This window comes from Periplaneta americana, chromosome 16 (assembly GCF_040183065.1).
Source record: "Periplaneta americana isolate PAMFEO1 chromosome 16, P.americana_PAMFEO1_priV1, whole genome shotgun sequence".
Classification (NCBI taxonomy): domain Eukaryota; kingdom Metazoa; phylum Arthropoda; class Insecta; order Blattodea; family Blattidae; genus Periplaneta; species Periplaneta americana.
In genome coordinates this window covers 58,254,375-58,281,632 of record NC_091132.1, presented here as the reverse complement: position 1 = coordinate 58,281,632, position 27,258 = coordinate 58,254,375, and the positions used below count along the sequence as shown (strand labels likewise).

At 35.5% G+C, this 27,258-nt stretch overlaps 2 protein-coding genes across 7 annotated transcripts; one reads left to right on the top strand and one right to left on the bottom strand.

Moving 5' to 3' along the window:
- Positions 1 to 1,726: 1,726 nt before the first annotated feature.
- Positions 1,727 to 23,838, bottom strand: LOC138716327 (U3 small nucleolar RNA-associated protein 14 homolog A). Of its 6 annotated transcripts, none has more exons than XM_069849287.1 (11): positions 23,734 to 23,786; positions 23,144 to 23,303; positions 22,449 to 22,573; positions 22,032 to 22,245; positions 19,184 to 19,339; positions 16,064 to 16,141; positions 11,237 to 11,364; positions 9,252 to 9,453; positions 7,447 to 8,609; positions 4,166 to 4,382; positions 1,727 to 2,037 (listed from the first exon to the last, which is right to left on the bottom strand). In XM_069849287.1, exons 2-11 carry the CDS (start codon positions 23,270 to 23,272, stop codon positions 1,837 to 1,839), a joined length of 2,613 nt encoding a protein of 870 aa, XP_069705388.1. In that variant the 5' UTR covers positions 23,273 to 23,303; positions 23,734 to 23,786; the 3' UTR covers positions 1,727 to 1,836. The 6 variants fall into 6 exon arrangements, with proteins under 6 accessions (XP_069705388.1, XP_069705390.1, XP_069705389.1 ...); XM_069849289.1 differs by having other exon boundaries at positions 23,148 to 23,303; positions 23,734 to 23,755; XM_069849288.1 differs by lacking the exon at positions 23,144 to 23,303 and having other exon boundaries at positions 23,734 to 23,838.
- A 329-nt stretch (positions 23,839 to 24,167) lies between these two features.
- Naa40 (N-alpha-acetyltransferase 40) lies at positions 24,168 to 25,287 on the top strand. The gene has a single exon (XM_069849294.1). The coding sequence runs from the start codon at positions 24,433 to 24,435 to the stop codon at positions 25,108 to 25,110; it is 678 nt and encodes a 225-aa protein (XP_069705395.1). The 5' UTR covers positions 24,168 to 24,432; the 3' UTR covers positions 25,111 to 25,287.
- Positions 25,288 to 27,258: the final 1,971 nt, after the last annotated feature.

The following is a 27,258-nucleotide window of genomic DNA, read 5'->3' as shown; positions in this document are numbered from 1 at the left end:
CTGATTGAGTGAGCATTGCTACCAATCAGTAAAAGGAGAGAAGAACAAAGAGCATTCCACAATGGACGGATGAGGTTCAGCAGGCAAGGAAGGCAAATCATTTAGGAGAAGACGACTCCAAAATCAAACTCCTGGTTCTCCAGGTTGGTAGTTATGCAGAAGGCTGGTACCTTGCCCATGTAAAAAATTAAAACACTCAGAAGCATCACAATATGGTGTGAGTCACCCGAGGAGATGGCGAGACCAACTGTGATGCCAGAACAGGTCATCAGGCCCAAGCTATGTAGAATATGGTGATGATGTTTTGAATTTTATTGAATAATACAGTAAAATTATTCATGCATGTACTCGGCACAATAAAATTGCTTTGCACAGACATATCGGTATCTGTAGTTGGTGTCACAGCAGAATACGAACAGTCTTCTTCAATATAATAAAACTTTATTTATTAAAATTACCAAAACTCTTTAACCATAAAAGCTAGCTGCAACCTGAACACAAATTTGAAAACTCGTGTTTACTAAGGTAGGTTATTTCACTTTCAACATGGGGGGGGGGGGGGGGAGTGAAAATTGCTGCTCGAATTCAGTACTTAGTAACACTATGTAAAATATTCATTATGAAATAAAATAATTTACACATAGGTTTGTGTTGTCTATTTTTTACAGGTAGTTACTAGAATGTAACAATATTATGTGCCAGCATGATTACATTTTATGTCTGGCACAGGCTAATAGATAAACATTATTCAATGATAGAATATGAGATTTACCAGCATTTACGGGATTTGTAACAAAATAAGGAACAAATTGGCCAGAAAGTCATTTAAATATGCGCTCCTGCATACATGACTTGTATGTCTTAACATGAATGAGAAGAGTTCGGCCAGCACCATGGATCGTGTTCCAGCATAGCTCAGTTGGAAAGAGCATGCAGAGCTGAGAGGTCCCAGGTTCGATTCCGGCGCCAGAACGAATTTTTTTTCAATTTACTAGATATAAATTGGAACAAATTAAGTTTTTCAGCTGTTCAAAATGTATGGTAATAGGCAAAAAATAGAGAACTGTCCCACTGAACATGGGATGGATGATCATTTTATTCTTGCATTACTAATTGTGGGATGGAGGACAGATACATCCATTATTTAATGAGTCATCTCCAGTCTTCGTTGTTTTCTCAGTACTGCACATATGCTACCTCTTTTGATCTCATTATGTACCTAAATTGTATCAGTATGTAATTACTTAATTCTGATCCAGTTTTATGTTCAACTATGTAAGCAAGTTTTAATCCTGGTTGAGTGTAAGAGAAGGCATTACGGCCGTAACTCTGCCAGGTTAAATAAAGCCATTATTATTATTATTATTATATGCATAACCTCTTATGTTTACTTTCGAAATATTTTCATTGCTTTAAAAATTTGTCTTTCAAAGTTGGATTACAACCTGTGCAATTGCTGGAAAAATCTTAAGGAAAAAAATGGCATATTGTACAAGAATTAAGAAAAGAAAACCTTCATTTACTAGAAAAAGGAGCAGCAATATTCAGATTAAAAACAGGACACGACTATTTGTTGAATATTCATGTAAAATAAGAATTTTGAATTTTCTTACATGCATCATATGCAAGAAAAGTAGACCAAGGATCATCTGCCAACGCATGGCAGCCTACTCGAAAATGGAAAGGATATGACAACATTATGTTGGGATGTTAGAAGGCAAATAGCTTGAAACTAAAATCTTTATTTTATTGAAAAATAACAATAACTAGTTCCATATTCAAAACTTGAATTACTTAATAATATACAGAAGTGGTTATGGACAGTAAACCGTAAAATTATTTAATTTCCTTAATTTTTTTCTTATTAACTAAACTTTCCTCATCCATAGGTTGAATAACAGATCCCAGCTTTGTTACAACAGATGGTTTTGTTAGTCTACGATGTGCAGTTTCTGGAATCCATGTGTTACCAATGGGAGCTCGAATACTTGCTTCAAAATCCTTTACACTTGTGAAAGGAAATGGTAGTTCATTCACCTATAGAGAGAAATAAAATAGTAATTAAACATTCCTTAACGATAAAGTGGCCAATCCTAACATGTAAAAATGCATTGCTTATTTCTGTGGTGTTTGGTCAAAACATAACTCCAAAAAACCTGTTCTGAGATATAAGCATTTTTTATTTTCACTTTTCCTATACAAATCAAAATAATTCTTGTTTACATACAAATGTGAATGAAAATAACACAAAATTAGATGGAGATATTACGGCTATACCAAACGAAAGAGATCTGTGTTTTATATAGGGCTGCACTTTCAGATGAAAAACGCCATTTTTGGAGTTATCATGTTCTGACCAAACACCACAGATTTAAACAAATGAGATCACTTTAGTGAAGGACTGTTGTAGACATTCAATAACAAGGGATTACTATTTTCTTCGAGTTATATTCACAATCCTTTAGATCATTGGTTCCCAAACTTTCTGAAGCTGCGACCCACTTTTCAGTGAGACTTTCTTTTGCGACCCCCCCCCTCCCCTCCTTACCGTACCAGTACTATAATCTTTTCGCTGTAAGAAAAATCCTAATATAAACAATAGCACGTGACTGAAGTGAGGCTTCATTGGCCACTGTTTGGCGCCATAGATTCTCAGTACGTGTTCCCGCCTACTGTTGGACATTCTGTTTCATGTTAAACATTTCCCGTTACTAATCATGTAGGCCTAACCTCACTACTATACATTCGTTTGCTTAGGAAACATTTACTTTATAATTAATCTAATTAAAACTCACATAACTTATTATATACATTTAAGACTGTTTGTTTTTCTCCGCTTTTGAGAGGGTTTCTACTCTTAAGTTTAATAACCACACACACCGAGGATGCAGAAGCCATACTTCAGTACCACGTGCTTACCAGAACGACTATGAACTCAAGTGACACCAGCTTGTTACAAGAACAGACTACCTCGGTATTATTGTTGGTATTCATCCGCGTTCATAGTACATAACAAAATATAAAAGTAGCTTTTCTTTTACATATCGTTTTACATATGAGTGAAGTTATATGTTTCATTGTATTTAACAACTAGAATTCAATTTTTTATTTTCAAATAATACAAGATGATAGTTTCCAAATACGGACTATATTTTCCTGCGTCGTGTGAGTGTTTCGACTGTGAGCCAATCACGGGTATGACAGCCACGTGCTTGTGTTTACACTAGGATTTTTCTTACAGCGAAAACAGTATAAAATCCATTCGAAAAATATAAATCGTTGTAAAATCGAAAATAATGATAAGTTTACTCAAAATCAGTGGATACCACACGAAGTATAACCAAATTGAATTATATATGGTGCAAAAATTACATGAAAGAGGTATTAGGTAAACATCATTTCTAGTACTTCAAACCATTATCACCGTGGTGCTGTGGTAATAGTTCAATACAAAGTGGTAAATTCCATCAAAGGAAGTGCGTTGCAAACTTGTATTTTCAGGAAAATTTGTGAAAGTATGGGTTCGCTATGAAAAACAGAAACTGAATAGACTACAGTGGACTATAGTGGACTTTATGTTGTCACCAAACAGCTGGATACATTAAGAAGATTGATTGATAATATCACTGTGGGTAAGGAATGCTGAGTCCAAATTTGAAAAACTACTTCTGAAAAACAGGCACATTAATAGCATTAATTATTTTTTACTTTATAACTACTGAAACATTTTTTATTATGTTCAATATTGTTTATATTTCTAAATACAAAATAAATGTTGATAAACTTTTTGACTTATTTTGTAAATCATCTCGCGACCCCAATAAACCCCTTACACAATGCCCCTTGGGGTCGCGACCCACACTTTAGATAAATAAAAGTGACATTTACATTATATAATTACTTTTTAACCTCTAAGTGAAAATCTGCGCGTACATTTTTATGCAGCACCACAATATTTTTCATAACTGACGTAATGAGAAAGTATGTTAGTTTATAATGCCTTCAGATATGGTCTTCTAAGATATTCTGATAGTTCTGCAGAGATAAATATAGTTTATAAAGCAAGAGTATGTGGAAGAAGAAATTCATTATCTCTCTGTGTGTGTATGTATATATATATATATATCTCACTTGTAATGTCTGTACAGCAAATGTAATTCCTCACCTGATGAACTTTAACCTTATCATTTTTTTCTTCATTAATGATAACACTTCCTTTATTGGCATCCTTCCTCGGTGCTACTTTAGGGAATTTTATAATGAAGCGGCGTTTCTTCCTCTTTGATACTTGCAGATTTTTACCACCCCACTCTCCCCAGCCAGGCAAAGATAAATCAACATTCTGAGGCTGTGATTTTTCTTCTATTTCTTCTTTTTCTTTCCTAAATGAAAGAAAAGTCTCTTTGAACATGAGAAAATTAAAAAAATAGTCCCTGATTATTATCAGGTACCCATTATCCTACCTAAACAATGACCAATAGCACTATTAAGCATGATAGCAAAAACCATGGAGTCCATGATCTCCAACAGGTTAACTTGGTATTTAGAATCCCAAAATCTTTTATCACCAAGACAAGCCGGTTTTCAACAACTACACTCTACCAATGAACAAGCCATACACCTCGGCCAAGAAATAGAAGACAGTTTTAACAAGAAAGAAGATACCTTGGCAATATTTATTGACTTTCAGTTAGCATATGACTCTGTTTGGAGAAATAAATTATTACTAAAACTTCAGAAATTAGGTATCTCCAGCAATATGTTCAGATGGATATCAGAATTCCTTAGTCAAAGATTCATTGCCACTAAATTCAATAACTCACTTTCTAGTTACAGACAAACATATCGAGGTCTACCTCAGGGCACTGTCCTCAGCACAACTTTATTCAGTATTTATATAAATGACTTACCCTCCCTATTAATGGAATCAAACATGAAAACAGCACTATTTACAGATGATACAGTTTTGTGGACTTCCGGATCTTACAGACATAGAGACAAAATTCTGCTCTCAAAGCTCTAAATCAACTACATGAATGGAATACATCAAATTTGATGACACTCAATTTAAGCAAAAGTAACTACCAAATATTTTCACTCGGTAAAAAAGAAAGAGAATTCAATATCCAATACAATGGCCAACACCTTCCTAGGACTTATGAATCCAAATATCTTGGAGTTATTTTCGATAGTAAGTTAACATGGAGCAACCATTTGAAATACATTTCTGAAAAAGTTCGTAAAAGATTCTCCCTTCTAAAAAGACTAGCAGGAAAGAAATGGGGATGCTCTAGGAATACTTTGAACACTACATACAAAATGTTTATACAGCCAGTGCTGACATACTGCGGAAAAATTTTAATTACTTCACATTTCATAAACGACATAGAATATGTTCAAAACCAAGCTCTCAGACTCATTACTGATGGAATCAAAACAACGCCAATAGATTCTATGAGATTCCTCACTAATATTAACAGTATCAAAATGACAATAGAAGAAAAAGCACTGATTCAATATGAAAAACTTATCAGATTACCAGGAAACAATTGGCATTCATACAGTCCTCTCTGTAGATTGAAAACTCAAAAAAGTTTCATATCCATTGTTCAAGAATTAAAACAGAAAATCAATATCCCGAATTTAAAAGAAAACTTACAAATTAAACCAAACCCTTTAACTCTATTAAATATACAATATAATCTAAATTTAACAGAAGAAATACTGAAATCAGAAGTAAACACTGAAATACTGAAACAATTGTCTTTAGAGACAATTAATATTAGGTACCCTCCACAAAACTGGCTTCATTTATACACCGACGGATCCTTGATCTCCAGAGAACAAGGTGCCGGTGCAGGTGTTACGTGCTGTCTCTTCTCACTTTATAGATCTCTTGGATATGGAACAACAAGTTTTGATGGTGAAATCATTGCAATAAGTGAAAGTCTCAGGAATCTTCTATACCACATCAATAAATTTAGAAATGCAGTTATATTGTCAGACTCCAAAGCAGCTATTCTATCAATCTTCTCTAAACACACAACTTCATCTCAAACAGCAGAAATAACTAAAATGCTCTCTCAATTAATATCACTCAATAAAAGAATTGTATTCCAATGGATACCATCCCATTGTGGAATCCTGGGAAACGAGAATGCGGATGCTTTAGCAAAGAAGGGCAGCACTGCTACTTACAGACCTGTTACTAAATCTACATATTACTCTGTGAAGAGATTTATTAAATCTACATACTTAGACTTCAACAAACAAAATTTGATAACTCAATCCGAAGGGAAAAAATGGAACTCCCTGCATCAAAATCCACAGTTAATTCCCGATTTACCACGAAAATCGTCTGTAGCTGCATTTAGATTGGCAACAGGCCATGATTGTTTGGCCAAACACCTGCATAGAATTGGAATATATCAGTCCCCTAACTGTCCATTGAGCAACTCAAACCAAGAAATGGATTCGGAACACCTCAAAATCTGTGCTTCAGTGGCTGGTCATGATAATATCTTTGAAAAATATTGGAGTGCAAGAGGTCTTTATTGTCAAACGCCTGGCATTAGAAAACAACAACAACAATGAACTTTTATGGTAATGGCTTTTAAATATTAGACTACTATTCTACCCTACTAAGCACAGCGGGGGAACGACAAATTTTATAAAATGAGATAACAATGTATAGTAATTCTGTGGAGTATTTTACGCCTATGGTCGTATCGAGACTCTACCTTGAAAATGATGTACAATTAGGGATACATGCATTTGCATACATGTTATACTAAGCTTTTCAGAACTAACTAGATTGCAGTTACTCCCTCTGTGCTTAGTAGGGCAGTATTATAGCAACTATGAGGAGCGTCCAGAAAGTAAGTTTGTCTGGAGCTGTTTACAGAAAGAAAACAATTTTATGGAAAGATTTATTGTAACAGATACAGCAATTGTTGAGCTATTTTTCAACATATTCCCCACCAGAATTGAGACATTTGTCATACCGTGGGACCAACCGCTGTCACACACTGGTTCGCAGACTTCTACAGCACAAGGATACAGAAGTTGATCTCACAGTATGACAAATGTATCAGTTCCAATATGTTGAAAAATAGCTCAACAATTGCTGTATCTGTTCCAATAAATTTTTCCATGAAATTGTTTTTTCTTCCTGTAAACGGCCCTAGGGAAACTTACTTTCTGGACGGCCCTCGTATATTTATTCATTTGTATTTACAAGATATTTAACATTTAAGAAGACATAAATTAAGCATTATGGATCAAGTTTATGGGAAAGTACTACTTGCCAGTACAATCAATCAGTCAATCAAAGGACATTATGGAGCATGTCGACTCCATGTCGCGTTCACAAAATGCTTCCACTCTGTTCTGTCCCCTGTTGAGAATCACTGTTCTAGTACATATTTAGCCTATTTTTCAGCTTACCTAAATTCTGCTATTACATCATCTTCTGCAAAAGCTTCAGAGATCGTCATTTGTCTTTCTTCTCTTCCATCCTCGTCACTATCATCAATAGCCTCATCACCTTCAGTGATGATGTTTGGAAGTTCAGTCTGCAAGTGGGTTGTTTTCACTTCTATGAACTTATTGGGATCAATATTAGTGCTTGAGATTTGCTCTTCTTGCCCTGTACTTCTAGCCTGAGCTATCTTCATGTTCAAATTTATGTCATTTTCTGAGGGCGCATTATTTTCCAGCCCCCTATAAGGTTGCTCAATCAATTCTTCATCTAAGTCTGGTCGTACATTAACCTGTTTCATCTCCAAAGAAGGACCTTCATGATCTGATTCTGAGTCAATGTAGTCCACATTTTTAGTATCCTTAATTTTTAAATCAGACCTCAATTTTTTCAGTTTTCTGCCAACCTTCTCCTTTAACTTTTCTTCCATATCATCAAATAATTCATTTACTTCAAATTCTTTTGTGCCGCTAGTCTTGCAGATTTTATCATTCTTCCTCTTTTTTGCGCCCTCACTCTTCTTCGGGTTTTCTTTTATTGGTGTTACAATCCAGGAATTGCTTGTTGCAATTACTGACACAGATGATTCTGTATGTTTAGGTTTGTGGCTATTGGAATCTTTAATATGTGAAATTTCTTTCAGTTCACTAAACGATTTCTCTTCAGATTTCAATGGTTCTGTGTTATTTGTTCCACTTTTATGTCGTTTTCTTTTTCTTAAAGAATTACTTACATACTCTTTGTTATCACTGTCACCAACATTACTTTCATTTACAACTTCTTCAAAGTCACTTTCGACAATTTCTTTCTCTACACCGTTTACACTGTCACCATTAGCACTGACTTTCTCTTCCATCTCATTCCTCTCATCATTATTTACCGTACTTTTAGCATTAATGATTTCTTTTGATGATTTACTGTTTTGTTCTTCCCAGAATTTACGATAGCTAGTGACAAATTCTTCAACTTCAGAGGTCATTTTTGGTGCAATCCATGGATTATCATTATTACTTTGCATTACTTTCTCATTTGGTTCCTCATCATCTTCATCATCACTACTGTTTGCAGTTTGAACTTTCTGAGTTAAATCTCGACTCACAGCAAGTTGCTGGGCTAATTCTTGACGGCTCTGTAACAGTAAGAATTAAAAATGTAACCACATTTTAAAGAAGAAACTGAAAACATTCTTAAGTATTGTACTCGCCAAACTTAGATGACACCAGCTCAGAGGAAAGAAGTCAAAGGAGTCACATCAACATGGTGTCGATGTTTATGTTATGCAGTTGGCTGCATCCGATAACTGAATTGCTTTATAACAGCGTTGCCAAACATTGATGGCCTCAGCCCATGTAGATAGGTCAGCTTATCTTGCCGCAAGAGATTACTAACTTCTGTGTTTAAAAAACTTCGTACTTGAATCAGCACAGCAGCTGGGCTAATTCAGAGTCATAATGTGACAACATAACTAACAGGCATGCACTGTATGATCTATTATGTTTTGGGTAAGGCACGAGTCAGCGGAGTGGTGTGAGTGAGGTTCGTCTAAGCTTGGAGAGAACAGTACATAATAAAGTCGAACCTCCATACAACAAAAACTGATATGATGATGCAATGATCAATTTCACTTCCCCCTCTCCATTCTTTTCATTTTACAATGTTTTATAAGTAGACAAACCTGCAAAACCACATAATTACAATTGCTACTCCACTGCAAATTCACTCAGCACCATTATCTTCAACTTTGGTATAAGTAGTAGCATGTACCACATACCTCTTTATCATATTTCGCTCTCACAGCCTTATTCCTCGCCCACTGTCCTGTACTTCTGTGTCTCAATGACACTCTTTCCTCAGCACGTGTCCGCTCAAGCTGTTCGAGTTGCTTTAATGCTGCTTCAGGATCTGTTTTCTGAAGCATTTCAAAATCCTTCAGTTGCTGTTTAATACGTTCACGTCGTAGTATTCTATGATACCTGCAACATAAAAAACATTAATTATATACCTATATATGGTCTCGTGGTAGCAAGGTAGCTCAGTTGGCAAAGCAACTGGCTATGGACTGGAAGGTCCAGGTTTCAATCCGGGGTGGTAGAAGATTTTTCTCATTGCCAAAACTTGTGGAATGGTCCCCATGTCCATTCAAACTCCTGACAAATACAGTACCTCCTCTTTCCCAGGGGTAAAAGACAGTTGGAGTGTAGTGCCAATTAAACCATTTCATTCTAGTGCCACGATCATAAAAACAATGGAGCTCTACCTCCATGCCACCTATGTATCTTCATGGCGTGTAAAGGAATACATTTACTAGGTATCTTTTTTTCTTCTCCCTCCACTATATGGTCTCACATCTTCAGACTACTATTTACAAATTTGTAACTAGTTACACAGTTGTAACAAAAATGGAAACTGTCTTGATCTAATAATTAACAAAAGAACCTACAAACATATAGATGTGTTTAGGTAACAGGGCTTATACCACAAAAATTATTTTTCAGAAACAACAAAAATTATATTTTAACACATTTTGTTAATTATCTTATATGAAGGAATATAAACAATCTTCACGTTTTGTAATTAAATTTTACCTAATTACATTGATTACAGCAAAAAAAAATCAATCAACCTTCTTAATGTATCCAGCTGTTTGCTGACAACATAAAGTCCATCATATTCCACTGCAGTCTTTCAGTTCTTGTTTTTTTTTTTTTAATCGCTGTTCATTATAAATGCCTGTTACTATACTAGTAGCCAGAGTTGGGGTGTAGTCAATATATACTGCAGGGCTGTGTCTTCTGCAACCAGTACTGATGATTTTAATTTACTTCTTTTGTGGTTTATGGATGGATAGTATAGAAGAATGTGTTCCAGATCTTCATCATGATTATTACACCACAGACAAGTAAGAGTACCAGAAAGGTGAAATCGGTGTGACAATGTGACCTGTTCTGGCTCTTATTAAAAATGTTTGAACATGTCTGGGCAAGTTTTTGTACATTTCCAGGTCATTTGGTTTCTTTTGTACAGACTGTAAAATTTTTCCTTTGTCAGAAGAGAGCCAATTGTTGATCCATAAGTTTATGAAATGAGACCTTACTGAAGCAAAGGCACTGGATAGAGATATCACTTGAAGAGGTGTTGGTTGCAAATATGTTACCTGCTTTGCAATATTATCAACTCTCTCATTTCCAAGTATGCCATAATGACTAGGTAGGTATCCACTGAAATGTTACTTCCTTTTGGAGTTTTTTTAATTTACTTAGTTGTTTCTGAATTGGAATAATTATATGTGCGTATAGTTTTGGTACATATTTGATTATATTAAATATAGCTCCCTTGGAGTCAGTAAGTATGCAAATAGATTTTTCAGAAATTTGAGTAACACAATGAAGAGCAGCATCAATAGCTAGCAATTCAGTCACATTCAAAAGTTACATTTAAAAAAATGAGGGTTCAGCTCTTTTACCTAAACACCATCGATATAATTATACACATACATACATGTACAAACCTGTGCACACTTGACCATACACATACTCGTACACAGATGAAAGAGAACAGAGGGAACAAGCAGTAGCTACAACAATGGGGGAAAATTCAGTAAAACACATTTTATAAAGGCAAATGCAGAATAATAGTTTAGTCAGCATTCTTGTACTTGTAACAGCATACATATGATTAATCAAATTATATACATTTTATTCCAAAACAACAATCTATCCATCATAATTTAGTATCAATTACTAATAAATTACTTACTTTTTACTCTTAATCTTATTCTGTCTGCTTGCTTTTGAGGCCATGTATGACTGTTGTGCACGTAGTTTTGCCATCTCCCTGCGACGTTCACGCATCTCTTCCAAATTCAACAGAAATTCTTCATCTTTCTGAAGGGAGATGAGAGAGAGGAAAAAAAGATGAATTATTTTAGACTTATTACAACTTTGTGTCTGCTGAGACATTGTTCTAGTTCTATATACAGGTTGTTCAAAATTATTTACAGTATCTAATTTCAAATGAGCATAATTCAGTATTTATTTATCACTTATCAACATGGCATACACAAAATGAAAAAAGGAATCTCTGAGTTTTAGAAGGTCTCCATGAGATGACTCCACTCACACTGATTTCTACGACAGTCTGCGAGAAAATGGCGACTGTACAACAGAAGGTCTTTGTGCTGCAGTTTTCGAGGTGTGAAGAGATAGACATAGTGCGCTTGAGTTTCGTCTACTTTATGAAATTGATCCATTGTGTGCCCAGGACATCTATAGATGGTATTGACATTTCGAGGAAACAGGATATTTATGTAAAGGCAAGAACATAGGATGGCCTCACATGTCTGAACATAAAAATGAGCAAATAATCAATCAGAGAGAGTTTCCAATGCATCCAACTTACAGTCCCAATTAAGAACTGAGAATTCGTCAGACGACTGCTTAGTATATTTCCAGACAAGGCTTGATTATAAAGTCATACAGGTTAAAACTGTTGCAGACTCTAAGGCCACAAGACAAGTTAAAGTGATTAAACTTCTGCAATCTCATATAGCAAGCTACAGAAGATGAAGATTTTTATATCTGCCTGGTGTTCAGTTACGAAGTAACTTTTTATATATAACATTAACCATCATAATCTTTGCATGGCATGGACAACCCACATAAAAAAATTGAGAATGTGTGGTACTCACCCAAAGTTAGGTCGTGTCCCAAAGCTACATTTACAGCTCAAGTGATCTAGATTGTTGACTAAATAACCAGATGTGACATCAGAAGTCATGATTCAAAGCTACATAATGCATAGCAATCAAGTCCGTAGTAGCTAGTCTAGACGGCATTTCGGAAGGCAATCAGCTGCTACATGTGCCATAGCATTTCTGGTATGTGATGTCATAAACTTGTACAGTAGAACCAATCAGAATCAGTCTATAACAAGTACTTCCAGAGTTCGTTTGTTCACGTGTGAGTGTTTCAATACATTGAATAAGTAAAACTAACATATATTGTGTATGTGTAAGATAAATAAATGGAAGAAGAGACTGTAAAAAGAAAAGTATTGCACAGGCAGGCACGGAAAATAGTGTTTAAGGTGTATAATTATTTTAAAAATGGTGACAAGCAGAACGCTGCCGGTCATCTTGATGCTGACTGCAACATTGCCAACACAAGAAACGACTGCAGAAGCATGTGGTGTGGGATTGAGAAACGTGCAAAGAATATTGTTAGTGAAGGAAAGAGAGTTTGTTTGGTGTCATGCTTACAGTAATCAACAGCTAAGGTCATTATTGATCATTTAAATTCTCTCCTGCACTATTTATATTGCATGTGTTCGTGAATATGATGTGGCAATGTTGTACGCTGCCTTGCCTTCTCTATCTGTCTCTCTCGACACAAACGCTAGCAGACTACCGCCTTCCGAATTGCCGTCGACTCTAGTAAACGAAAATGCTTGCTTGATTGATGACTTGTTCATTAAACAAACATGGATACCGCATCAGCAATTGGGGTTATGAAATCTGAAGATATTTTGGAAGTAAAATGTAGAACAATATGTTAGCCTTCAACAATGACATTGGTATTCCAGTATCTTCTTTATGTTTTTTAAGTATTATAATATATTTTAGGCCCTTATCTTTTCCACATAACTCGTAATGAAACTGCATTAGGATACTTCTTAATTCAGTGCTGCACTGTGATGTCATAGTTTTAAGAAAAAATCTATGAAGCATACACGATCAAAGCTCTCTACTGTGTTGTTTACTATTGTAAGTGCATTTCAAACTGGTGGATCAAGGTCAAGCAATGGACTGCATTTGCCATGTGTGCTTAATCCCCAATCCTGGACCATTCTCCTCAAATAAAGTCAGCTGGACAGCCGGGATTACAAGTGCTTCAGTTCACAGTTCAGTTCAGTGACTTGTGCAAGTTTGTACGTGAGCTTGCTCTGACAACAGACAAGTTACAGACCGTATCAGCAAGATACTATAACAACACAATGTGGAGACAATCTTCACACCTACTAGGCAGACTCGTAACTGCTTACAGTCAGTCAAAGATAAACGTGACCGACTTTAATCACCTGGAGTATACAGAATCCCGTGTTCCTGTGGGTCAGTGTACATAGGTACAACACAATGTAGCTTCAAGACCCGAATCACTGAGCATAGAAGGAACTGCTGTTTAGGTCACGTGGACAAGTCAGGCGTAGCCGAGCATGCTTTTAAAGATGGAGACCACAACATCAGGTTCCAGGACACCAACATCCTAAGCAGTACGCCACACTTCTATGCTAGGTTACATCGGGAGGCTATTGAAATACATAAACACAACAACTTTAACCGTAAGGAGGAAGGACTCAAGGTCAACCAAGCTTGGTATCCGGCCCTCAGAAGCACACACATCAAACCCCTTCTCCGACAATTAGACACTATGACAAACAATCAGAACACCGAAGCCACTGGTGCGGACTGCTGCGACGACAAGCCACAACACTCCCACACCTTAAATATCGACGTGCTACCGGTCTCAGTACCAGTTCTTGATACACAGCAGATCTCTCCGCGCACGTGTACCACGCCACTGAAGATGTCCACCGGAGTAGTGGACGAAACATTTGGTTGTATCACCGACAGACCACAGCCCTCTAGTCCGGAAAATATCCATCCTATCTTGATCTGACAGTTGAAATGCACTGGGTATAGGTAACTAGTGTGTAGTATAGACTTGAGCTTTGAGATACTGCCTTATGTGCCACAAGGTTAAGTTTATGTCCTTTTTTTTACTTGGAAACCACAGTGATTGATCACTCCTATCTGGATATGCTGTAGTACATCCCCAAATGAACGATGATTCTGATGACTATATTTTCCAGCAAAATGCAGCAGCACCTCACTTGCCTAGATTAGTCATAGTACACCCTATAACTTGGTCCTCTATAGTCACCAGATCTTATACCATCAACTTCTTCTTTTGGGGGTACATTAAGAATACTGTGTCTGTACCATCACTGCATTGCCCACAACTCTGAATGAGATCAAAAACCATATTGTGATCTCGGTGACATTGGACAGAATGCAGTGAGTATGGAAGGAATTCATTTATCATCTTGATATTAGTCATGTCACAAAAAGTATGTATAAGATAAGAGACTGTGTATTTGAAAACTTAAAAAAAAGAAAAACAGTAATTTAAAAACAGATTAAACATTTTGAATAATCCTGTATAGTGTGTGTGTGTGTATTTAAATTATGAGGACATTTTCAATAGCACAATTGCGGATTAACTTTATGTGTAATTATCTCTTGTTTTACTATGGTGCTTTTCAACTTCAATATTTAACCATCTTCTACTGATGTCAATACACTGCATGGATAGAATTATCTCTAATGTCACAAAAGATCATTCTCTGTGCTACAGAGCAATATATTCTCAATTATTTAGCTTCAAATATAAAATGTGTAAATCTATTTGAATAGTATTGTAATATCTCTATAATATGTACAGCCTTAGACACAAAAAATGACAACTCTCCTGTCCACTTTGGTTCACATGATTAGGAAAAGGATGTTTATTTTGCACTTAATTTACTCCTTGAATACATCTTCGTTACAGATTGTTCATAATACCTGACCTATAAACAGACACAAAAACCAACAAACAAATAAAATAAATGGAAAAACACAGCGGAAATTCCTTCACGTGTAAACCCAAGCTCTCACGGAATCAACCGAAGTCTTCCAAAGGGGTCTTAGCTTACGGCAGCTAGTAATTTTTTTTGTCTAACACATTTCACATTTCATGATGCTGTTAATATAATTTGTTCCATATTTTGTGCAGAGTTCATGGTTTTCTTTTTTGTAATTTCATTTTTGGAAGGAATTTTGTTTTTAACAGTATTTTTTTTTCTTGTAGTTGCATTTTTCTTAAAGATGAATGGTTATGCTGAGTGAACTATTTTTACAAATTTACAATGGATTTCTTTGCTGTGAATATAAATATAAATCATGGCCATATCTCACTGTATCAGCCTTCCATAAAAGCGCAAGTTTCTCAATGCCCTTGCCAAAGATACATATGATCTTGTTTAGGCTGCTAGACTACATTGTATAACACCACTCACAACAAATTATGTGCAGAAGTGATTATGAAAGCCTAAGCTATAATTTTTGATAATATACGAATGCATACATTTTGACTGGTATGTATTGCATAATTTTTGTGAGATTTGTCTATATATGGATCTGGCAACACAGTTATTAGTTATCACCACAGTTGTAGGGAAATTGCAGGATTTATTAATGGTATTTCATTTAAAGTTTGGAAAATTTAAATGATGAAAAAGTGAAAGACTGTTTTCAGCTTATTACATGAAAGAAAATTTTGTAACGTAATATGGACGTCATAATCGTATCTAATGTAGTTTAATTACATTAATGCATATTATTTTATAAAAAAAATTATTCATGCAAGAATTATGGTCATTAAAAAAGGTATTGCATTTATGCATTGCATTGCTCTCTAGCATTGGAGGTTTGTGTATTTCTATTTTGTTTGATGTAAATGACAGAAAATGGCTTAAAACACAAACCTTTCTATCCTCTTGTGCAGCTGGACTGCTGTTTAAGATTTCATCCATCTGTGCTTCCAAAGGGGTTCTTTTCTGTGACTGCAACAAAAATTAATAAAAGGACACTGTCATACATAATCGCCCACATTACCTAAATCTTAATAATGTTGTAGCACAACATAATCAGGAAATAATTACAGGAAATGGGAAGCTCCGAATCATCGTCTACATTCCAGTGATATTTGAATAGTAAATGGAAAATGACTGACAGACTACTGACAATAATTATTTGTGACATCACTACTTTTTTTTAAATATTAACTTTATAAAAGAGTTAATGCAAATTTGAGCAATGTAAGTAACTACCAGCTATCACAGTAGAAATGTTGGAAATTAACTGACGTCAGATTGGATGGAAAGCTGCCAATAATAAGGAGAACCACACAATAGGCGTTTAATTACAGATGGAGTGGAAATATAGTATTTTAAAATAAGAAAAAATGTCAGCATTTTCAATACCGAAACTGAAGAGAATAAATATCTCGTTAAGGTCTGTTCCATGTTAACTGAATAAATTCTGAATTACTTTTGCACTCCATATTTTCAAATTTTTATTTCACACAGTACATTTAACAGGCCATTAAATCTGGCCAAGAAGTTTAAATTTGAATTTATCACGTGACCTACTTTTTCAGATTTGGCTGCAAAAGGGTATCTGTCGGATACAGGAGGGAGAGCCATTAATCCTTCCCATTGAAGGCTTTAAGGAACCAACCTGGACAAATACCCAATGTTCCATCCCTACCTTCCCGTGGTGCAGCTGTTAGCAAGCATAATTTTACAAGCTGAACTTAAGAGAGGGGCTACTCATCAATTAGCACTGGTCAGCTTGATGAGTTAATGACTGAATTTGGTATAATTTTCCTCTAACCAATACCTAATTCCCTCTTTACCCTTTCCTATCCAGTCCTCTGACTGAACTCTTACTTTCTTCGACTCCGACAGCATTAGAGCATTCGAGGCCTAGGGGTTCATTTCCCTTTCCTTCCTCCTCTTTCTACTTTTCTGTTCCTAATGCTGACCTGCTATGGCACTAAAATCGTCCTCCAGTGGCTTAAGGAGGGAAAGCTGGTGATCAACAAGATCTCCCAGCTAGGTCCAATGGACCCGTCGACCAACAGCAGGTGTGGTCCTCCAGACATTCTGGGGGTTGTGTGTGAATGAAGTAGCCACCAAAACGTTAAAATATGGTGTTCACTTAAATTGGCTACAACTTGCCATTTTTTTGTCCATTGTGCAACTCAAACCAAGAAATGGATCCGGAACACCTCAAAATCTGTGCTTCAGTGGCTGGTCATAATAATATCTTTGAAAAATATTGGAGTGCAAGAGGTCAAATGACTTTATTGTCAAACGCCTGGCATTAGAAAACAACAACAACAACTTTTTCAGATTTCAAAGGATTTGAAGTTTTCTTAATTCGCAATTTTTTTTGGCGTGCATGAACATACAGAAAAAAAAAAATTTCTCAAGCTAGAAAAAAAACATTTTGTGTAAAATTTGTTTTGATTTATTTTTGTATACAACATGAATGAAACATTTAGACAACCATTAAAAAGGATTAAAACAAAAACAATAATAGTAATAATAATAATAATAATAATAATAATAAAAAAATGATGATGATTGTTATTTGATGTTTAAAGGTTGTTCCTATAAAATTTCTCAAAAGGCTCTTTCTTATTAATCGAGAAAATTTTGGTTTATGGTAACCAGATCATGTGAAAATATCAATTCTGCACTACTAACTTATATTACAATGAAACTATGAGAAAAATGAGTAATAAAAAAGAAAACTGAATTGAATTGCTGTTTTCATAATTTTGGCAGTACCATTATCAAGTTTAATTACATCATTTAGGCTTTTTTTTTTTTTTTTTTTTTTTTTTTAGAATGTACATTTTAAAGCAGACATGATCTGGGTAACAATATTGTAGATTAGTTAGTTGCTGTTATAATGATATGCAGTAATCTTGTATATTTTTATATACAGCAGGGAATAAATTACAAAGTAAGAAGTGGTGTTAACAGCATTTCAGTCCCAAGTAACAAACAAAAATTTTCATAAATCTGGAAAAAAGTTTGTAGAAATTAATTTAGATTAAAGGTTCATCACCCATTTCTATTAGGTCTCTTCTTAACAACATCTATCTTTGTGTATAAGGAAAACCACAGATAACCAAAGGCTATACGAGTTCAAATATGAAAAAAAAAAAAAAAAAGCTAATGGTTTGCTAATGAGATGCTTGACAGCTAAAATGTTGTCTACTATTGCCAGAATTATTATTTTACTTATTTATTAAAGTATAATCAGTCTGACGTGAATATGTGAGAAGTTTAGTAACATAAATGTTCCTGGCCACATTACAAGTTCTGCACAGCATATACATATCACCAGAGTTCTTGAAGAATGACCTTTAACTACTGTCCAACTAGTGAGCCTCTTATATTTTTCAAGAGCAGGATAATAATTACCTAATTAATTTATCAACTCATTACTACTGTTAGATGATTTGGTATACAATTTTAGGGCAGTGGTGCGCGTTTTATTCCTACTAGTCTAGTCTGAGGTAGGTGTATGACTGAACTAGTAGTTAAATTTTGTATTATTTAAATTATAATGAAGTGTGTGTAATGTATTAAGTGCGGCTATGATAAAAAATGCATTTCATAATGCATTATCGAAGTCACTTTTAAACTTTAAGGTCAATGCAAAACAGAATACTTAAAGTAAATCCTTGTGGTAGACCTGGCATAAAATCCGTAATGTATGTTTTTTTTTCCTCCAGGAATTACAAATTGCAAAGAACTTATTCTTCTATATTACGTCCTGTGCTTCTTGGGTGGGATTTTGCGAGCATCTGTAAGAACAAAATATTCCCGCCACCTTTTTGGACAGTTTTTTCCGGACATCTGTATGTACAATATAAGCTGGTCTAATATTCACTTTAACTTAATAACATGATCCTTCTTTGGACGCTTTTTCACAGGTTTTATGGTTTATACAGATATTTATGGGGATGAATGAATGAACAGATAAACATACAGAAGCAGGAATTAGATGGAGAGATGCAAACTTACCTTCCACCTTACAACACAATCACTTGTTGTTTCAAAATTTATGGTACCTTGCTTCAGAGGAAAAGACAACTGATCAGCTGCCCTGTTGCTGTATACAACAGCATTCCAACGACCCAAATCAGCTTTCACATTTTTAAATGCAACTGACCGTTGAATCTGAAAATTAAATCATAGGTATATATATAATTGAATATGAAATTTAGTATTTTCATTTTTCTTGTAAAACCAAACTTGAATATGAAGTAGTGTCTAATTACAAAGATAATATTGATAACTTATCACTCAATATAATTCTGAAAAATAGGTTTTCGGTCAGGACGAAGATGAAGATTCGATTATGCGTGAAGGCATCAGTCTTAATATTTTTATAGTTTCCAGAATAAATTTTAAATAACCCAGATTTCTATCAAATCATTATGTAAGATCTTTTGCCCGAAATAAATTGAATAGAGCTTGATACTAACTACTTGTCTTCTACTACTGCTGCGACTAAGAAATCATGAAATCTCTTGTTTTCCCTATTTTCTGCATCATTATGGTATGAAAGTAAAAAAACTTCATTTTACATAAGTATTACTTACTTACTTACTGGTTTTTAAGGAACCTGGAGGTTCATTGCTGCCCTCACATAAGCCCGCCATTGGTCCCTATTCTGAGCAAGATTAATCCAGTCTTTACCATCATATCCTACCTCCCTCAAATCCATTTTAATATTATCTTCCCGGGGATTATTCCTGTGTTCGTCCATGGTCTGGAATTTAGGTTAAGTTTAGATTTAAGACCTCTCTTGGCACCACATTATCATAATCATCCTATCACATTATCGGGGTAATGTAACTCCGCCTTCCAGGCGCCCCAACCTCAGAAGTGAGTTACAATTAAGCCACGGCCAGGAGAGAAGACCAGAAATGTCGAAAAGACAACCTGGTGGCATTGGATTAAAAAAAATATATATATTATCTTCCCATCTACGTCTCGGCCTCCCAAAGGTCTTTTTCCCTCCGGCCTCCCAACTAACACTCTATATGCATTTCTGGATTCGCCCATACGTGCTACATGCTCTGCCCCTCTCAAACGTTTTACTCATAGTCTTTCTCTTAATTCTCCAATTACTAAATAATGGTCAGAATTACAGTCTGCCCCCCTGAAATTTCGAATGTCTACTATACTAGTATGTCTTCGTTTATCTATAAAGATGTGATCTATTTGCTTGTGTGTCATTCTGTCTGGAGAAGTACAAGTATATTTATGTACATCCTTATGGGGGAATGTTGTACTCTTGACAATTAAATTTTTTGTTGTGGCAAAGTTGACTAATCTAACTCCATTGTCATTACTACTTACGTGGAGGCTCTCTTTTCCAATTGTTGGTTTAAAAATATCCTCCCGTCCTACTTCAGCATTGAAATCCCCCAGTAAAACTTTCATGTGATATCTAGGTAAATGATCAAAAGTGTGTTTCAATTCCTCATAGAAGCTATCCTTTATATGGTCGTCTTTCTCTTCTGTAGGGGCGTGAGCATTTATAACTACGATATCACACCATCTACCCTTAAGTACTAAATAAGATAACCTGTCACTGATAAATTCGACCTTTTTTACTGCTGATTTTATTCTTTTATGTACAAAGAATCCTGTTCCTAATTGGTGATTAATGTTTCCTTCTCCATAATACAAGTAATCACCTATTTGTGATAATGTCATTCCCATCTAACCTAACCTCTTGTACTCCCACGAAGTCTAGTCTATATCTAGCTAGTTCTTTTGCTACTAATGTTACCCCTCCTGTTCTATAAAGCCTAGTTACGTTCCATGTACCAAATCTTATAAACTTTTTCCTTTGGTGTGGTCAAGCCGGAGAATCAGTCCCATTCCGAGGCTTATTGTTAGGTTTCGTAACAAGCCGTTTTTTACGGTTATGGGTTGTGAGCCCTTCGCCCAACCCCCAAGCTGGAGGACCACCCCTTATCGGCTGTCCACGACTGCTTATTCGATATATTCACAGTTACCCTCCATATCTGGAGGCCGTCTCCTCTATCCACAACCTGAGGACATGCCATGCCGTGGTGATAGGGATCCACAATACATAAGTATTGCAGTTTAATAATTAAATTTTGAACTATGTTTCATTACACCAGTAAATTCAAGTGGAAATTGTGAGAAAGAAACAATAACAAATATTGGAGCAAGTTTTCTCGGGGTACTCTGTTTTCTATGCTGTTATTCCTTCAATTCTTTAGTAACTGATTTCCATAAAGAAACAGATGAGTAAAATAGTACTTTCAATGTGATGTGTCTACAGATATGATGATTGTCTAGCAACTGATGTATCCATAAACAGAATGGAAAAGTCGTACTTTCATTGTGACGTGTCTACTACAGATACTATGATACTCCAGCAACTGATATCCATAAAAAAACATTGCACTTTCACTGTATGTCTATAGATATGAGAACTTTTTAGCAACTGATTTCTATAAAGAAACAGATTGAAGAAGTCGTACTTTCACTGTAATGTGTGTACAGAAATTAAGATTAACCATAACTACAATTATTCATATACATGAGGATTCTTCATAGATTATGTTGATAAAACCAATGGATAAGTCGTAAGAACACAGGAATGTTTTATTATAACAAGTTGCAACATTACGACAATACTTTAGCATAACTACAACAGAAATTAATAAGATCATCATTCTGAAAAAGTACAGCAAATGAATTTATGTATCAAGCCTGACTGCTATATTAATTTCAAAATTATGCTTATGCGAATTTTAATATAACCAAACTGAACTGGGAGATAAACTGTATTTACTAAATTTTATAGAAGCAAAATATACTGTACCTTAGCAGCAACAGGCTTCTCTAAAGGACGAGGTAATGTTTTTGCTCTTTGGTGAAGGGAACGTAATTGCTTTCCAATTACTGCATGGCTACCACGCTGACCCAATACTTTCGTCAAGTTGCTTATTTTAATCACATTTTTATCTGAGCCTTTCTTTACTAAATGAAATTCAGAAATTTGGTGGCTTGACTCCTTACGGCTTGGTGGTTTCACTCTAAAACAGAAAATAGGTGCAACATTAGGCCTAAATGGCACACAAATGATGAAAATAACATGAAATGTACACTTACAGTAGTAGACTTTTCACGAAGTGAATAACAAAACCATTAATAAACATTCAAATATTTTGCCTATGAAACCTATAGTACGTGTATAATAAAATTTATTTTACCCAGCATGTATAAATTACAAACATACCTCTGTTTTACATCAAGTTGAGAGACAGCAGCCAATAAACTGGAATGTTGTGACTCATTGATCTCATGGTCACTTGTGTTATTGTCTGCATTGTCAGGATTATCCATCATTGATAAAAGACTGCACTGGGGGGGAAAAAACAATATATAGTCTATTTTCAAATAATTAATGACGAAAATCTGTTTGCAAACAAATTTGATCATCATCTAGCTAACGTAAACAAATGCTATTATAGGCTTAAAAAGAAGTCATCTGATGCTGAAGATCATCAAAGATGTTAAACTGATAACCAAAAATTACTGGTAATTAACTGGTTAATCTTATGAAAATAACCGGTTATTTTTGCCCATCCTTACCATTAACTTCAACGATGATGGGGGGAAAATTCCCAGGTATTAATGTTACAAATCATTTAATGATCCATGACATTGTGAATAAATTCCGACAGACAGGAGGTGTTGCAGTAGGAAGTGCAGAAGACCCCAGTGTAGTTCCTTATTGAGGAAAATTTGGATGACATTAGACATCACTTGAAAGATTTCTCTATAAAATCGTTTTAATAATAATTTATATATTCTGGCGAAGTTAAGGCCATCAGGCCTTCTCTCCCGGAAACAAAAGAAGCTGATACAATTTTTCTTGTCCTTTGCAGAAAATAAGTATATGTTCCAAAGGTATTGAAATCAAAATCATACAAACATAGTGGTACAAGAACGACTTGGTGATCTTGTAATCAGGCGCGGATTTTGTGTGGGCTGCTTGATCGCGAAATTGATTCTATTCTCCTTGTTTTGGACGAGGCTTGGTTTCATCTCCATGGGCATGTAAATACCCAAATTAACAGGTACTGGAACTCTGAAAAACCCAAGGTTGGATAACTCAGTTGGTAGAGTCTGACTACAGACTGGAAAGTCCTGGACCCAATCCCACAACATTCTCAACGGGTTTTAGAGGTCTTATCCATTGAATTCACAAGTCCAAAGTTAAAAGCGTAAAACACTAGATCAGATACGCGTAAGATATCGGCCTTTCTCCTATTGAATATGTAAGAACACAGGTCACAAGGTAAAATTAGGAAAGAGAAAGTTACAATTAAGCTTAGCGAGTTCTCAAATCAGTAATATTTAACATGAATTTATAAACGTGACAAGGTCAATCACTAAGCTGTCATCAACAGTTTCGCTATACCGATAATGTCACAATCAAATACAAACACTATTTGAGACATATGCATTATGGACACTTTCTAGATCCTACGAGCAGAAAAGAACGAAATGTTACTCACCTACATACCACTGCATAACCTACAAAAACGTGCTCTTCTATGCTCTGTTATACGTTACACCGGTCACACTTTGTTTAATGGTTGGTAGACCTGAAGCCAGTGTAGCCAGGATATTCGTAAGGAATTCCCCTACATTCGTATGTCTGAGGCTTAGCATAATATTTCTGAATTTGTTTCTAAGAGTTCCAAAATTCTTGCCACATTTGGGAAAGTTATCTGATTTTTTTCATTAGACAATCCGAAGACTAGTTGGAACCTCGTAAGTGACACCAATAAGGTATCACTAATTAGTTACATAAATGTTGGGCAATTGGCATATTCATTGCCAAACATAGAAAAGTATGGAACTAACAGGGGAAAATAAGTGAGGTGAAAGAAAATGTTTTGACGATATATTCTTCTACTTTGGTCTGGGAAAATATGAAGTCTCGTTATTGCTCCGGTTAATCTATAAAATGTCTTTGATTCCTCCTAAGCGAAATGTCTACTTTAAGGGGAACCTAAACGTAAAATTGGTTTACGGAATCTCTAGAACAGGAGATATGAACGAATTAGGTTGGTTATCTTGACTTCGTATACATTTCCCGCGCCGCCGCGCGTCAATAGTAATGAGAATCTGCAAAAACCATAAAGTGGAGGTGCAAGGTGAAAGTTACTTTTAATTTTTCAGTAGTGTACTGTACTGTAGTATAATAGGAAATGGGACGGAAAACTACGAAGCATAAAGAGAGAAGACAACAACGCAAGGAGGAAATTGCCCGAATTTCTGCTTCACAAGCAGTTGTGAATAAAGCAAACAATCAGGTAGATCCATTGGCTGCATTCCCTGTATTCAGAAAATTTGAAAAGAATGGCCTTACTGTCATGTTAGAGTGTAAGCTGTGCGGTTCATTAGATGCATCTACAGTTGACTGGGTATTTGATCTTGAAAAGAAGAATATGAAGTCCTTATATGAACAGTGTGAGTGGGGTTGGAACGAAAAGGTGAAGAGAGAGGAGATGACAGATGACAGAGCATGGTATCTGATTGCTCGAACACCAGAACCAGAATCGAGACCGGTTGCATTTTCACACTTTCGGTTTGATATGGACTATGGAGATGAAGTGTTATATTGTTACGAATTACAGTTAGAAGAAGACGTACGAAGAAAGGGGTTGGGTAAATTCATGCTTCAAGTTCTCGAATTGATTGGATTTTCTGCGAATATGAAGAAAGTTGTACTCACTGTATTAAAACACAATCCTGAAGCTAAGGCTTTCTTTACTGCTCTGAAGTACACATTAGATGAAACATCACCAAAAGATAATGTGCTTGAACAATATTCACATGAGATTCTCAGCAAACTGAATAAAAAACTTTTACTTACCAGTAGCTGAAGTTATTAATGTAAAAGTTACAATGTACTTTGTTCATGAATTGGTATAACATTTTGATTTAATGTAACAACAAATTTAGTTTGTTGTAATATAATTTTTAATAATGATAATGATTACAATCATGGTGTAAGTGTTTCTGATTATACATGAAAATACACAAAACAATACCAAAGAGAACTGATTCCTTATTTCTCAGGTAGGCTATAAATCGAGTCTACGAACTGAAGCATGAGAGTGACTTCGAGTATTTAATTATCATTTGGTGCTGTCAGGGTTAACCTTTTTAATGATAAAATCTAGAATCTGGATAACGATTTATGCTGTTTCTCATACTCTCCCTCCAGTTGCTCATGGGAGTCTACAGAAGTAGGCCTACTAACATATGCTAACAGTTAACAGCTAACAAACCTTTAGGCAAGTTTTGATTTACTTCAGTGTCTTTAAATTGGCAATGGTTTTTCTCAGGCTAGTTTTCGCTGAACTCTAGAATACAGGTAGGCAAACTGTTTCAGCATCAATGACTGTACCATCACAGTCTAGTAGGTATATATATAGTCACAAAGCTCAATATGTTGGAAATATGCAGCCATAGATAGTTGCTAACCACTAGGATCGCTACTATCACCTTGTCACAGAATGCGAAATAGTACCAGCACAATCTATTGTTCCTAATACCACAGTCTAGTATATACAATCACGAAGCTTTAGGTGATGAGAGTACTAGGAACAATAGATTGTGCCGATACTATTTCACATCGTCTGTGATGAGGCGATAGTAGCAATCCTAGTGGTTAGCAACTACCTATGGATGCATATTCCCTTCATATTGAGCTTCGTGACTGAATCTACTAGACTGTGCTAGTACCTTCATCACCTCAAGCTTCATGACTGTATATGCTAGACTGTGGTACCATGTTGAGCCTCGAACCGAAGGAGAGGAAAAACAAACGATGATCAGTTAAGATTGCTATGAAATGCATTCCAAATAATTATCCCTGGACCAATGACTTTTGCTAGCTTAGTTGAGTAGTTTTTGCAAAATATCTAGTGTGTTTGATAAATTAATAACGAATATTTTCCCTGGACCAAAAAATTGCAAGGGAAAAGTATGGTAATTTCCAAGTATCGGTGACCAGAGGTATAAAAATGTTCAGTGAATTTTTTTTAGTAGGTTATTTTACGACGCTATATCAAATCTCAGGTTATTTAGTGTCTGAATGAAATGAAGGTGATAATGACGGTGAAATGAGTCTGGGGACCAGCACCAATAGTTACGCAGCATTTGCTCATATTGGGTTGAGGGAAAACCCTGGAAGAAACCTCAACCAGCCCTGACTGGGAATCGAACCTGGGTCACCTGGTTTTGCAGCCAGACGCGCTACCCGTTACTCCACTGGTGTGGACTGTTTGATGAAACTTGGGATCTCTCCACACCTCAATTCCTCGGCCTCATATCACTTAAATAATCACCTTAACTAACCAACTAACCTTGTCACATACATCGGCTTAAAAATAATACATGTCATACATGCTGGATATGCTATGCATGCACTGCATACCCTGTTATTTCTAAAAACACACTCTCTATAATTCGAATGATTATATTATTGTTACTATAATTACATTTTATTTATATTTATTTTTCTTGTTTTATTTTCCGCATAATAGTTAAATAGTTCAAATCTAACCAGGTTAGACTGTATGCAGCATTCGAGAAAAATGCCTTCTGAAGCCTCGGGGTGTATCCTGCTCACAGATCTCAGAAAAGAGCTGAGCAGAGAAAGAGTTTGTGGATGAAATACAGTCAGTTTGGGTGCCATAAAAGCAGAGTGTAACTCTGGATTCTGCATGATAGTGGTGGACTGATACACAGTTTTCTGCCTGCTTGACCATGTATTTTTGTGGTTACTGTGACAGTGATATTTTTCAGCTAGATTGACACCATTTATTCACAGTTTAAATATTCGTACTTTTCGCAATATAGCTTTCAGTGTAGCATGATTTTATGGCACATTCATTCTCCTTCACAAGAAAAGGTGTGTATGTAGAGCAAAGTAATAAAGCAATGTCAATAGCAGTTAACTTGCTGCTATCAATTCAGCTAACAGTGAATAGGGCATGTTTCCTTCAATGTAACACCATTTTCAA

Bases quoted from the DNA above. Each gene is read 5' to 3' on its own strand.
- LOC138716327 (XM_069849287.1), bottom strand. From the start codon at position 23,272: ATGCCCATGGAGATGAAACCAAGCCTCGTCCAAAACAAGGAGAATAGA. The intron at 22,246-22,448 runs GTATGTTTGTAA...TTTCTGTTTTAG, and splicing joins CAACTTGATGTAAAACAGAG to AGTGAAACCACCAAGCCGTA. The intron at 19,340-22,031 runs GTACAGTATATT...TTTAATTTTCAG, and splicing joins AGAAGCCTGTTGCTGCTAAG to ATTCAACGGTCAGTTGCATT.
- Naa40 (XM_069849294.1), top strand. From the start codon at position 24,433: ATGGGACGGAAAACTACGAAGCATAAAGAGAGAAGACAACAACGCAAG.